This window comes from Plasmodium sp. gorilla clade G2, assembly GCF_900097015.1.
Source record: "Plasmodium sp. gorilla clade G2 genome assembly, chromosome: 13".
Classification (NCBI taxonomy): Eukaryota; Apicomplexa; class Aconoidasida; order Haemosporida; family Plasmodiidae; genus Plasmodium; species Plasmodium adleri (nom. inval.).
In genome coordinates, this window is record NC_041705.1 from 238,936 (window position 1) to 254,770 (window position 15,835).

Genomic DNA, 15,835 nt, shown 5'->3' on the forward strand with positions numbered 1-15,835 from the left:
TATTTATATGAAAAAATATTACAACATTATAATAATTAACAATAAAATAAGATAAAAGAAATGTTAACAACAACATATAAGAATTTTTATTAATTATATGAGCATATTATTCTGAATATTTTTTTCTTAACTCATTTTAAATTAAATGTTCGTATAAAACTATTATATATATATATATATATTTATATATTTATTTATTATTTCGAATTTGATATACTCTGCCAATTATTCAACATAATTTTTTGTGCACATAATAAAGCTTCTCTAACAATATCTCTATCTTTTGTAGCTATTAAAATCATAACATTTTCTTTTATTTTAAATTTCTGACATATTTTCTTACCATTAGGATATAACCTAGCAAATTCACCAATATCAAAACAAGCAACAGCAACAGTTACTGCGTCTATCTCTTCTTTGCTTTCACCTGTTTCACTTTTCTGAATAATATTATGAGCATATAATTTTATTATATCAGCTAATTGCTGAATTGCCTTAAATTCATCTTTCTCAAATTGCATGACATTTTCTAGCCAAAACTTTTCTGTGTGTAAAACGGACCACTTCAATTTTCCGTTGGATAATTCGTGACAGTATCGTTCAAAATTACTGCAGAGAAAAATATAAAAATAAAAATATAAATAAATATATAATATATATATATATATATATATATATATATATATATATAATATAATATAATATATATATCTTTTTTTATACACAAACAATTCATTTATATACAGAAATATATATATATATATATATATATATATATATATATATATTTATTTTTTTTTTTTACCTATAATTTTTGACCCTTTGGTCTAACTTGTTGAGAAGCTGAACTATTGTATCATATATATCATTGTCTCTCCACTTATCATACTGCAATACTGTCATTGTTTGAATAATATTATTATCAACTATTATTTCGAAACAATCATCAATATGCATAATATTTTTTATTATATTAAGTGAAACTCTTAAAATTTTTTCCACTCTACATTTTTTAAATAGATTTATTACTATAGTAATAATATTATTTTTATATAATTGTTTAATAAAACAATCTTTAAAAGTTAGTAGCCATATACAAAATACAGATTTATATTGTTTATTAGCATTATTATTAGATAGCTCTAAATTTTTTTTTATAATAGTTGAAAATTGTTCTAATTCATATATATCTTTTCTATAATTATCAATTTTTAATATATTTATATATATATCCATTTTTCCTTCTTCACTAACATTAAAGAAATCAATTTTTATAATAAATTCTTTTATTTGTACTTCAGTAAAATAATTATTATTATAACAAAAACTTCCGGACAATAAAAAGGAACTCTTATCAGCTATATACGTATCACTATGTGTACATAATTTCATTAAATACCCATACATGTCTTTATCATGTAATATACCTAATATATAACTATAAGAACTTCCATCATTTCTTATTATTTCATAAAATATTGTTAATACATATTGCATTAAATGAAGATTGAAATCTGTTTGTAAACAATTAAATAATATAGATACAATTGTATCGTTTTCTTTAAAATATTCATATTTTTCCTTTTTACTAAAATCATGAAACTTTTTTAATAATTCTACTTCTTCAACTGATAAAATTTTGATCTCTTCATATTTATCATAACAAGGCATCTTATTCAAAATAGAATCATGTAATATCTGAATAAAACAAAGAAAAAAAAAAAAAACAAGTGATATAAATTAATATATATATATATATATATATATGTACATATTTTTCATACAACGTTATTTCCTATATAACATATTTATTTTCATTTATTTATTTTTTTTCTTTCTATTTTTTTATACTTGATTCTTTTGTTCAGACTCCACAATTTTCGTTATTACACTAATACCACTATCATTTGCCATTATCTTAGAAAAAAAAAAAAAAAAAAAAAAAAAGAAACTTCCAAAAGGAATTATATATACATAATATATTTATATATAATATATTATATTTATATATTATTAATATTAATTTTATTATAATATATATATATATTTTTTTATTTATTAAATAAATAATATATATATATTAATATTTATATTTAATCATTGATAATAGAATGAAAAAAAAAAAAAAAAAAAGAAAAAAAAAAAAGAAGATATTAAGGGAAAATAATATAAGCAAATATAAATTAAAAGATCAAATATATAATATGAGAAAAATATATAATATAATATAATATGTATATATTACATATATATATATTATATATTATATATACATTCATATATATTTTATTTTTTATAGTTAAAATATAAATATATTATGGGATTATATGTAATAAATATAGAGTATATAAATATATTTAATATTCAATAAGAAATTAAATATATATTTTATAATAAAGTACTGATAATAGTTTAATATATTTCTCAGTATATTACTACTATATAATATTATATATATATTATATATATATATATGTATTTATATATATATGTATGGAGAAATACTCTTCAAAAAAAAAAAAAAAAAAAAAAAAAAAAAATAATCATATAAATATTAAATAATATTTATAAAATAATAATTAAAAAAATATATTATATATAAGAATACATTTTTTGAATATTTTTACATACTATTATTTTATTAAATATTTATAAAAAAATGATAAATTGTGTGTAATATGACATTTTATAAAGTAAAAAAAAAAAAAAAAAAAAAAAAAAAAAAAAAAAAGAAAAGTTACGCCTTCCTAACGAATATATAATAAATACAAATTATATTTACCAATTATATGAAAATAAGAAATGTTTATTTTATTCATAAGAATATAGTACTACATTTTCATTATTTAATATAAAAACATAATGGATTATATATAATTAGATAATTCTTTTCAGAAAAATTATTTTTTCCCATATTTTAAAGAAGATAAAACACACGATTTAGAAATGTATATATGTATATATCTAATATATCGATTAATATAAATTATCTTTATTATTTTAAAACGAATAGTTTTCTATAAAATTTTATAAATATATATATAATATATATATATATATATATATATAAGAATATTTTATAATTGTTAAACAAAAAAAGAAAAATTAAAAAAATAATAACAAAATTAATAAACATGTGCATATATAAATATATATATATTATTTTTTCATTTAAATATCCTTTAAAAAAATATATATGGTGTCCACATTTACGTTTTAACTTGTTTATATATAGTCAAAAGGAAAACGAAAAAAATGAAACAACCATACAATAAGATACAAAATATACAATATTGTATATATATATATATATATATATATATATTATTAAATTCAAAATGTGAATCAGTTTTTTATCAATAAAATGTTTATCTTCAAAGTTCAATGTATTTTTTTATTTCTTATACTGAAATAATCCAGGATAAACACTTTTTTTATTTTTTATTTTTTATTTTTCATCCCTTTCTTTTTCTTTTATTTTTTTCATTAACTGCCAAATGAATGAAATACCTAAATGACACAATAATATATATATGTATGTATTAAATTTTTATAGTATTTTATTTTTTTTATATTATTTACTTGTATTGTGAAGGAGCTTGCAAAATGAAAAATCTATCATTCTTCCTATATGCTTGTATAGACCTTCAATAAAAAAGAAAAAAAAACAAGAATTTTTTAAATTCATCATATAGGAATGTTATATGAAATATAAAATGAATAAATAAATAAATAAATAAATATATATATATATATATATATATATTTTAAAATAATACTTTATAACTCTCCCCATGAAATTGGTCTCATTCAATTTTAGTAACCTGACAACATCCTTCAAAATAATGATATAAATACATAAATATATAAATGTATTAATAAATAAAAATATAATTCAATAAATATAATAATAATATATACATATTTTATATATTATTTATAAAAATTACTTCATATGTTTTCACATGAACAAATAATTTTCCATGATGAGTAAATTTATCTATTATAACGGTATCATTACTTTTTTCATCATATTTATATAATATAGTATGGTTAGTTAATTTATCTGAATTTATTTGTATAATTTTATTATTTATATTATTCTCTAAGAACTGAACAAAATTTTTAATAGTACAATTAAAATGTATGTTATTGAAATATATATATGTTATTATATGTTCAATATCTTCCATTTGTATATCTACTGGGTTGATGGAAAATTTATTGATATCATTTAATATATCATAAGTATTATTATTATTATTATTAATACTATTATTTTTATTTTCCACTTTAATAAAAATTTTATCCTCATGATTATTATTGTTATAAATATTATTATTTATATGCTCATATTCAGAAATGTTTTGTTCTAAATCTTTCGATATTTTATCTTTTATATTGTTTGATGTATCGCATTTTATTTTATCTGTTGTATTTTCTTTTATATCCTCCTTTATTAAAACTTCTTCATCGTCATCACTCGTTATATCTTCATCATCACTACTCATCCAATCATATCGTCTTTTCTTATTCACACCTTGATTATCATTACTTATATTATTTATTAGTTCCTTATTATTTGATACGTTTAAATGTTTATTTATTTTATTTTTTTCATCTAAAAGATCTGAATAAATAGATGATTCTTTATTATCACATTCATTTATACCATCATCATTATTATTAGTAATAGTATTATTATCAACATCTTCATTTTCTTCTTCTTCTATATATTTTAAACATTCTAAATCAATATCTTCTAAATCATCATGTAATTCTTCCTTCCATTTTTTTTTCTTTTTTGGTTCTTGTAAATCTATTAATCTCCTTTTCCCAAACATATTATGATCTTATAAAAAAAATAAAATATATATATATATATATATATATTTTTTTTTATGTACATATATGTACAAATCATATAATATTTCTCCCTAATACTCTTTGAAATATATGTGTATTATGCATATATGGCTAGTTATATTTTAAAATATTACATTATATACATAACAGTACAAAAAAAAAGAAGAGAAAAGAAATTCTCCTAAAAATTAATTATAATATAAAAATGCTTACGCACAAAGGTGTGGAAAAAAAAAATATATTAATAATAAAAAACTCATATTAATATAATTATAAATTCAAACATACACATATATATATATGTATGTATTTATTTATTTATTTAAAGGCACATATTTTTATACCTTTATATATATATTTATTTATATTTTGTATATATATTTCATTCCACATATACATATGTGTAGGTGAAAACACAATTTAGATATATAGTAAGGCTAAAATAATTTAAGCTTATATTAATTTTTATAACATATAGATGACCCTTTTATTTATTTTATACTATCAAATAATATTCTAATTTTTTTTTTTTTTTTTTAACAATTTTAACATAAAAATATATATATATATTATTATTTAACAAAAGCTTCAAAGAAATATAATATATACTAAAAGTACATATTATAATAAATTAGTTTAACAAAAAAAAGGAGAAAAAGAATATAAAATAATATATTCAAACTATAATAAATAATATTCAATTAAAAAAAAAAGAAAAAAAAAAAAAATTATATATATTTATAAGAATAGATATATTTAATATTGACAAGTGTATTTAGAAATATAAAAATTTCCAACATCAATATAAATATAATATATATATATATATATATATATATATATATATATATCATTTTTATTAACCATACCCAGGATAACATTCATCATATGTATCTTTAAATATATTTTTGGTTAAACTATTCTTATCATTTTCTTTATTTTGATTATTAGATTTCGAAATATTTTTTCCTGATAAAAATTGTTTCATATTATAATTTAAATAATTTTCTTTGTCTTCTTTTATGCTTCTAGATATATCCTCTTTATTGTCTTTAAATATTATATCTTTTATTTCATTCTGGGTTGCTGTTTTGATATTATTCTTTTCATCAATTTCTGACTTATTCGTATTTATTATATCCGTTTCATTTACATCTTTATCATCCATTTTAAAAATATCAATATCATCATCCTCCCCTTGTTCCTGACTAACTAAATTTGGATCTGAAAAGTTATTTGTTAAGGGTCTCCTGGATAATCGTTCACTTTTTTTTTTTTTCTTATTTTCCTTATGCCATTTAAAACAAGCACCAATTTCATTTAAAAATGAATTTTTCAAATAATACGTATGATGATTTTTTATATCATCCACATGATAAATATATTTGATTGGTATATCATTTTCATCAATATCCATATCTATATTATATTTATAATTTACTGAATGGATATTTTTATTATAATTTTTGAACTTCATATTATTTATAATATTTTCATATATACCATTGATTTTATCTTTGAAATGTATATGATGTGGGTGTTCAAATAAAAAGAAATATTTGAAAATATATTTTGATTCTTCATTTATAAAACCTGTAATTGATGACGTTGATAAAGATCTATTAGTTAATACATTTCCACCACTTGTAATATATTTATTAATACTATTTAGTTTCATTTTTTCTTTTTCTGAACTTATTTTATCAATTAATTTATTTCTAACTTTATTCAATAATAAGAAATCAAGACCTTTTACTAAATGTGTATGTTCCACATCTCCACCCATAAATTTTGATTCATCTATAGTATTGTTTACATTATTATATAAAACACTTTCATCTTTAACATCTTTTAATATACCTTTTCTTCTTTCTTCTGCTCGATCTCTATATTTTTGATTTTCATTTTTCTCATCATTTTTTTTTTTTTTTATTAAATATTTTTGTTTCCTTTTCAATTTCTTTTCTTCTTTTAATAATGCATCATTTTCTTTCTCTTTTTTTTCCTTTTCAAAATTATCAAAAATACGACGAAAGTCGTTATTAGTTAATTCGGTAGACATTTTATCCTTTTATAAATATAATATATACATTATTAGTTCATATAATACTTTTTTTTTTTTTTTTTTTTTTTTTTTCTATTTAATTTTTACAAAATGGACAATTTTATATTTACATTCAAAAAAAAAAAAAAAAAAAAAAATTTAATATATAGATCGGTATAATATTCATACATAAATAATATATATATATATATAATAAATGTTTATATTTATGTAAAAATATCTGTTGTTTTTATTTTTTTTTTAAAATCATAATTATAATTGCCTCTAAAAAAAAAAATATTATCATTATTTTATTTATATTATGTGATGGTTATAAATATAATATATATGTATATTATATAATCTTATTATTTTTATGTTTCCATTTTTTCTTTTTTTTGTAAATTCATTTTTCTTTTTCAATTTGAAATTTTTATATGAATATTAATAATATATAAAATGAGATTAAAATTTTAATTTAGATAAAATTCTAAAGAATAAATATATATAATTCTTTTTTATATATTTTAACATACATTTTAAAATGTACATATACATATATATATTATATATATATATATAATATAATACTCATATATATATTTATATATATATATTTCTTCCTTTCACAATTTTTTTTTTTTTTTTTTTTTTGAATTTCAAAATCTTGTAGTTTTTAATTAATATTTTGTAGTTATAATAAGCATAATACATAAAATATATATATATATATATATATATATATATATATATATATATATTTTAAGCTTTTTCTGAAGTTATTCTTTATTTTAAAAAAAAAACATATATGTATAATATATATATTTATATTTTATAAATCCCAAGTGATAATTACAATATTTTTTGTTTTTTATTGAATGTCATTTTTTAAAATTATACCAAAAAAATTATTGTTATTATTTTATAAAATAATTTTTAACCATAACATTAATACTCGTAAATATATATAATATATATATATTATTAATAAGAGGTAAAGAAATGTACCAGAATGTAAACACTCCTAATGACATTATATTAAATTATTATATAAATTATAGTTCAATAGAATAATGTAGATTTTAATCAACACTTCACAGATAAGTTTCGAATTTATCTACACTGAGAAATTAAAATATGTTATATGTAAAGATAAGTACAAATTCATCAATTAAAAGATATATATATATATATATATATATATATTTATGTAATATTTTTTTTATTTTTTTTAACTCTTAATTAAATTCTATTATTCTCAAGAATAATAAAAAAATATATTTAATTGTTTTATAACATAAAGTAGAATCATCTTTTTTTTTTTTTTTTTTTCTTTTTTTAACATAATATAAATAATTATATATTTATAAAATAGTAATATTAAAATATACCAGTACCAATGAGCAATAATACAACTACACATAATATTAATTCAATAAATAATGTAAATAATAATGATAATATAAATAATGATTCTTTAAATAACCCAAATGAACCCCTTGACAAAAATACCAATTTTACAAATGCACACTTTAAAGCTCCAAGTTATGTGAACGGTGCAGGTAAAAACATGGACAGTGCAAGTAATATGATACCAAATATAAATAATAATATTCAGTATCATATGCCAGTTCCTAATAATATGCCTTATGGTGTTAATCCAAATTATAATATTCATAATAACAAAATGATGAATAATCCAAAAAACATGTATAATCCTCCGTACCCATTAAATATGAATACTCTACCAATTAATTCATATGGAGGACCCGAGAAGTTTACACATTCTTTACGAATACCTATATATCCAACCCCACAAAATATGTTATATAATACCATGAATTATATGAACAGTAAAGCATATATAAAACATTTGAAATATAATAAAGTGATACCAACTGACCCAACAATACCTCCAAATGAAACATTGTATATAAAAAATTTGAATGATAGAGTAAAGACAGATGAAATGAAAAAAAATCTAAAAGATTTATTTAACACATACGGAGAAATAAAAGATTTAATTGTTATGAAATCATTTTGGAGAAAAGGACAAGCATGGGTTGTATATGATGATAAAGAATGTGCTACTAAAGCTTTAAATGCATTACAAGGGTATGTGTTATTTGGTAAGATTATGCAAATTAATTTCTCACATAATAAAAGTGATATACATGCTAAAAGAGATGGGACTTTTGTGGAAAGATCAAAAGAACCTAAAAAACCCAAAAAAATACTTGAAAGAGAACAAAAACAAAAAGAAATATTTGAACAAATGCATAAAAATTATTTAGAAATGCAAAAAAATAATTTTAATATGCTTAATGGTAATAAAGAAATAAATAAATCTGAAATTATTGATTTAAGTCAAATCGATAAACAAACACTTATTGCAAAAGCCCAAGCAAAAGCAAATGAAGATAAAAATAAAAAAAATGAAGAATTACCAAATAATAATATATTCTCATCTTATTATCAAATGAATAATATTCCTCCAGTTCAAAATTATCCTGTTGTTATGCCATATAAAATTTTATTTGTTGAAAATGTAGTAGAAAATGTTGATACACAAGCTTTTAATGACTTATTTAAAAATTATGCAGGATTTGTTGAGGCTAGAATTATACCTCAGAGAAATGTTGCATTTGTCGATTTTACTGATGAAAACACAGCAACGTTTGCAATGAAAGGTAACAGGAAAAATTATAAAAAAAATAATTGTTTTCAAAAAAAAATGTGGAGTACACATACATGTGTATTATATATATGTATATAAAATGGTTTAATTTGATAAGCCAAAAAAAAAAAAAAAAAATAAAATAAAATAAAAAAAAAAAAGAAATAACACAGCATATATATGTTTATAAATAAATATATATATATATATATATATATATATATATATATACCATTTTATTCATTAAATTATTTATTAATTTATTATTTTTTTTATTTATAGCTCTACAAAATTATGAATTGCAGGGATCCAAATTGAAAATATCATATGCCAAAAGATAATATTCATTAAAATAGATAAAGGAAATAAAATATATATTTATATATTTTATATGCTTTCGATATGTTATTTTATATTATTTTATTTTGTTCTAATTTTTTTTTTCAATTAAGTTTGTTTTGTTATTATATTTATTTTTTATTTGGTTTTTTTTTTTTTTTTTTTTTTTTTTTTTTTTTTTTTTTTTTTTTTTTATGTAGTTTTTTTATTTAAATTATAAATAGATTTCCATAATACATTCATCTAAAAATAACAAAAAAAATAAAAAATGTTACATATATATATATATATATATATGTTAACAAGCTGAGACACTTGAATAAAGAATTAACAATATTTAATATACATATGTATTTATTTTTATAATATACACGATTTGTATTATATATATTTTTTTTTCGATCATATAAAGAATGCTTTAATTATTATTATATATTTACCTGAGCTCTAGTTTTTCCAAATGAATGCTTAAGTGCAAGGTGAATTAAATTAATTTCCAACGGATCATTTGCCTTAATCCATATTCTAGATATAAAAAAAAAAAAAAAAAAAAATTATAAAAATATAAAAAATATAAGAAATAAAAAATATATACAAAATATACAAAATATACAAAATATACAAAATATACAAAATATACAAAATAAAAGATATATACAAATATATACATATTGCACATATACATATATTTGTTTTATATTTTTCACATTATATATTTTATTTTATAAAGTTCGAACCGTCCATTATGTCCTACTGCTATTTCATATTTTATATCCTGACCAATTAAATCTAATATATAGCATCTGTCTCCGATAAGACTTTTTGCACAAGCAATATTAACCGAAAAAACAAATCCGTCAAATAATTCTCCTAAATAATTTTCATAGTTTATCCAAGATTTTACATCTGATGAATTGATACAACTAGTTACTACACTATTATTTTCTAAATTAATTTTTTCAACAACCATATATAATAATGTACCATTTAATAAATTAGGAAAGCTACTTTTGGTTGCATATTTAAAACTATCAATTTTATGTATTATACATTCACAATTACAATTAATATCCATTTGATAATAATCTAATTTCTTCGTCTTTACTATACCTATTACTAAATCACCAACTTTAGGTATATATTTATAGCTAGTATTCATAATATCATATTTATATGGATAATATGGTGTTTTCAATAAAATACCAGAACATTTACTTCTATATATATTTTCATATTCATTATCATGAATTTTTTCAAAATTATTTTCGTTCATTTTTTCAAGTTTCTCCTTCTCTATTGTCATGTGAGTCCCACTTATTATCACATCATCTTCTTCCATTTTTTTTTTTTTTTTTTAAATTATTTTAAAAAAAAATTCAAATACTGGAATGCATATTTATCAAACTGAAATAATACAAATAAATCAAAATAAAAAATATATAAATATATATATATATATTTTATTACGAATAAAAAAAAAAATATATGAAAAATAAATAAATTTAATACTAAACAAAATTATAAGTTAACAATTCGAAAAAAAAAATACTTATATAATATATTATATTATATATATTATTATATGGGCTTAAAAAAATATAGGCATATTAATTACATGTAATTATGAAAATATATGCGACATAATAATATATTAGATTATATAAATATATATGTATAATATATTATATACATAAATTTATAGTATTTACCAAAAAAAAAAAAAAAAAATTAAAATAATTATTATAGAAAAATAAAATGCAGCTTTGAAAAAAAAAATTAAAATAGATGCATTTGTTTTTAAATAATATATATTTATGAAATTACAACGTGTATTTTTTTTTTTTGTTTTCTTTCTTTTTTTAAATCCTTGTAAACTTATAAAAAAAAAAAATAATAAAAAAAAGATGAAACATATTTTTATAGTAATTGATGAATATATACGAATTATATATAATTCTCTATAACAATTTTTTATAATACATATGTATGTATATATATATATATATATATATATATATATATATATATATATATATATAATATATATATATAATTATTATATTTAATTTTTTTTTTTTTTTTTTTTTTTTTTAAATATGGAAAGCACAAAATTATCATATATATATTGATATATGGAAATATTATGTTTTATATATAATAAGAAAAAACACATATTAATACCCCAAATGTTTGTTACTTTATAGGGTTTTTATAGATGTCAATTTATAATAGAAATGTAAGATAAAAAATTAGTGTTTATATTTTGTTTATGTTATTTGTTTTTCCCTCCCCAATAAGTTATTAAATAAATTAATATAGAAATATATTTATATATGATATATAAGAAAAACATTGAAAGTAATATCGTGGAACGTTAATATTGATTTTTTTATTTCCTGAGTGCGTATATATACGTTTTTAAAATAAGGCCAATAGTTAATAATTATGTATTTGATTTTTTGTTTGTTTTTTTAATACATACATATAATATATATATATATATATATATATATATATATATATATATATGTGAAACATTTTATTAAAATTAAATAAATTCTTGCCCTCATAGTAATATAAATATGCTTTAGTTTTATAATAAAATTTTGTGATGTTAAATCATCATACAATTATAGCATTAGAGTTGTATATCGTTTTATTAATTTAAAATTATACTTTATATATTAATTTATTTATAGTTTTAGTAAGAATGGACAAAGTATGTAAGATTATAGAAAATATGATATATGAATTTAATGATCTGAAAAGGAAAGAATTATTTAGTGATAAAGAAATTATTGCCATTGCAAATAAAAGAAGACATCATGAATATAGAATTAATAGTCCTACATCAGTGTTATTACATTTTATTTTGTATTTAGAGTTTGAAATGAATTTAGAAAATTTAAGAACAAAAAGGAAAAATGAGAAAAAAGAAAAACTTATTGAGGAAATATTACAAAATAAAAATTTAATAAAAGATCATTATAAGGAATTTTCTATATTAAAAAATAAAATGGAAGAAGAAAAGAATTTTGATAAATTTAAAGAATTAAGAAAATTATTAAATAAAAATGAAAATGAATCTAAGAAATTTAAAAATAATGTTTTAAAAGTTGAAAAGAAATTACAAACTTTACTAGGATATAGTTTATCTGAATATTCATTAATTAAAAGAATAATTAATATATTTGATGTATGTTTAAGAAAAAATTATAATAATATTTCTTTATGGTTACAATATTTTAATTTCTGTTTTATAAAAAAAAAATATGATGAACTTGAAAACGCTATATTAAATAGTTTAAAATATCATATAAAAAATGAACTCATATGGTTAATTTATTTATTCTATTTTTATAATATAAAAAAAAATATTATACAAACAAGAATGTTATATCTAAGGGCAATTCTATTTATTCCAGATAGTATCTATTTAAATGTGCTTTATTTCCATTTTGAATTTGATGTTTTTATGAAATTAATAAATAATTATAAAAAGAAAATTGAAACAGATATACATCAGATTAAAACAAATGAAACAAATAATAATAATCATATAAATGGTACAAAGAAAAAAAATAAAAACGATGAACAAAAAATACAAAATATTCATGGCTATTATGAAAACGAAAATAATAATATCAAAGTAAATGAACAAAAAAATAAGAAGGATAATAATAATATGAATGAAACCATATGTATTAATAGTACGAATGACACACTAGATATAAGAACAACAACAAACATTAGTAATAATAATAATAATAATTATTATCATAGTGGTGCTTCCAGAGGCAACATCAATCATAATATAAATAATTCAAATAATAATAAATATTTAAACGATAGTAACAATGTAATACATTTGAAAGATTTACAAATAGATCATGTGTATGGAGAGTTTTTAAAAACCAATATGGATAATATGAATATTATTAATAGTAATCATATATCAGATTTTAAGGTTAATGCAGATGATAATAATGGTGAAAATTATTTAACCTCATTTGATAACAATATTTACAGTGTTATAAAAGAAGAAGATAAATATGGACTTGATGTTATCATATTTTTAATTAAAAAATATATGAGTACTCTAGGTAGCGATAAGAGCAAATTACATATATTCGTATTTTTACTTTTAAATACCCTTTTAAAAATCGAAAAGAATTCTTGGATAAAAATGTACACAAGACAATATGATGATTTTAAACAAGTAGTTTTAGATTCAATTAATTCTTGTAAATTCGAAGAACCTTTTCTTTATTATTATTTTTTTATAGAAACTTGTGTGAACTCTTGTTATTTTGATTTTTTTGAAGATACAGAATTTACTATTTTAAAGGATGAGTATTATAAAAGATCGATGGAAAAATTAGAAAATAAAAATATTTATAAAATTGAAAAATATTTTAAATATGAACATGTTAAAAATTTATTAAAACAACTTTTCAATATGTTTGACAATGAATTGATGATTTATTTCTTTTGTATTATATTGACAAATTTATATGATAATATTAGTGTATATAATAATATATCAGAAATATTTACTATTGATATAAATGTAAAAAATGACATATTAGAAAAGCAACATGAAAATAAAGAAATAAACAATACATATAATACAAATAATACAAATAATAATGATAATTTAGAAAATAATATATTAGATAATACAGATACAATAACAAATAATCCAACTGTAAATAATATTAATACCACGAAAAATATTTTACACTATATGAAAGAACCAAATTTAACATGTCATGAAGATTTAGAAATTTTTCATTTCTTAAAAGATGATATATTTCTATGTAGTAATTATAAATTTCATAAACTCAATATGGATTTTATTAAAGAAAATAATATAAATACTTATGATCTTTTATGTAAACTTAATTTTATAACTCATGTATGTTTGATGGAAAAAAATCATTCTCAAATAAGTTCAAATAATTATTTGTTTAGTTATGATAAAACGAATAAAAATAAAGATATTCTTTCCTCTATCTTATATTTCTTTTTATTTAACCCCAAAAATATGGTTCAAAAGTTAAGTTATCAGAAAGGAAAAAATAATGACATAAAGGAAGAAAAAATGTCTCCCAATTTTATTTTAAAGAAAAGGAAACAAACCAAAGATTTTTTGTCTTCACCTTCTATAAGTAAGAAGATAAAAAGGGAAAATCAAAATAAGGCAAAGAAAAAATTTGAGGTAAATATTTATGAGAATGATAGTGATAACAAAAGTGTGAGCGATACAGATGAAGCAACTGATGACGAAAGTGATGACGAAAGTGATGAAAAAAATGATAAAAATATTCAAGATAATAATGATAATAGCACCAATACTAGTGATGAAGAAGAAAAAACAAATATATACCTAAAAAAATCAAAGAATACACAATTAATAAAAAAAAAAGAAATACACGAAAAAGAATTTTTTATTATAGATAAATTGCTTTTAATACTTACTAAAAAAATACATGTTCTTGTAAAAATACATATTATCAAATGTATTTTAACTATTGTCGTATATTTAGACAATGAAAATATAAAAGCATGTCTTAGTATGACCATTAAACAAGAATATAAAAATATAATGAAAATTAATGTGAGTGGAAAATATTCTAATGAACTAAATGAAATGATAAATATATATAAAAAAGTGTACTTGGAATAATACGACATATCTTAATAAGAATTAAGGATATATATGTCTATATTTTAATGTATTTATTTTTCTTGTTTTAAATTATTTACATTTTAATTTTCTTTATTTTTTTTAATTAATATTTTTTATTGTTTTAATTTTTTTTTTTTTTTTTTATATTTGTATAAACTTGGATAATAATCAAATCACTAATATTAATGGGTGATATATTATATAAAAATACTAAAAC

The 15,835-nt window shown here is 17.6% G+C and overlaps 6 protein-coding genes across 6 annotated transcripts; 2 read left to right on the plus strand and 4 right to left on the minus strand.

The window, feature by feature from the left end:
- Window positions 1-197: 197 nt before the first annotated feature.
- On the minus strand, window positions 198-1,914 carry PADL01_1305400 (vacuolar ATP synthase subunit h, putative; the record flags this gene model as incomplete). The annotated part of the gene is made up of 3 exons (XM_028683579.1): window positions 198-609; window positions 806-1,698; window positions 1,852-1,914. The coding sequence occupies 3 exons, from the start codon at window positions 1,912-1,914 to the stop codon at window positions 198-200; spliced, it is 1,368 nt and encodes a 455-aa protein (XP_028539743.1).
- Window positions 1,915-3,455: 1,541 nt separating this feature from the next.
- On the minus strand, window positions 3,456-4,844 carry PADL01_1305500 (conserved Plasmodium protein, unknown function; the record flags this gene model as incomplete). Its single annotated transcript, XM_028683580.1, has 4 exons — window positions 3,456-3,510; window positions 3,583-3,645; window positions 3,780-3,835; window positions 3,951-4,844. 4 exons carry the CDS (start codon window positions 4,842-4,844, stop codon window positions 3,456-3,458), a joined length of 1,068 nt encoding a protein of 355 aa, XP_028539744.1.
- An 881-nt stretch (window positions 4,845-5,725) lies between these two features.
- Window positions 5,726-6,928, minus strand: PADL01_1305600 (RED-like protein, putative; the record flags this gene model as incomplete). The annotated part of the gene is made up of 1 exon (XM_028683582.1): window positions 5,726-6,928. One exon carries the CDS (start codon window positions 6,926-6,928, stop codon window positions 5,726-5,728), a length of 1,203 nt encoding a protein of 400 aa, XP_028539745.1.
- Window positions 6,929-8,309: 1,381 nt separating this feature from the next.
- Window positions 8,310-9,928, plus strand: PADL01_1305700 (U1 small nuclear ribonucleoprotein A, putative; the record flags this gene model as incomplete). Its single annotated transcript, XM_028683583.1, has 2 exons — window positions 8,310-9,600; window positions 9,870-9,928. 2 exons carry the CDS (start codon window positions 8,310-8,312, stop codon window positions 9,926-9,928), a joined length of 1,350 nt encoding a protein of 449 aa, XP_028539746.1.
- Window positions 9,929-10,118: 190 nt separating this feature from the next.
- PADL01_1305800 (exosome complex component RRP40, putative) lies at window positions 10,119-11,265 on the minus strand (the record flags this gene model as incomplete). The annotated part of the gene is made up of 3 exons (XM_028683584.1): window positions 10,119-10,169; window positions 10,367-10,451; window positions 10,664-11,265. 3 exons carry the CDS (start codon window positions 11,263-11,265, stop codon window positions 10,119-10,121), a joined length of 738 nt encoding a protein of 245 aa, XP_028539747.1.
- Window positions 11,266-12,636: 1,371 nt separating this feature from the next.
- On the plus strand, window positions 12,637-15,615 carry PADL01_1305900 (U3 small nucleolar RNA-associated protein 6, putative; the record flags this gene model as incomplete). The annotated part of the gene is made up of 1 exon (XM_028683585.1): window positions 12,637-15,615. The coding sequence occupies one exon, from the start codon at window positions 12,637-12,639 to the stop codon at window positions 15,613-15,615; it is 2,979 nt and encodes a 992-aa protein (XP_028539748.1).
- Between the last annotated feature and the right edge of the window lie 220 nt (window positions 15,616-15,835).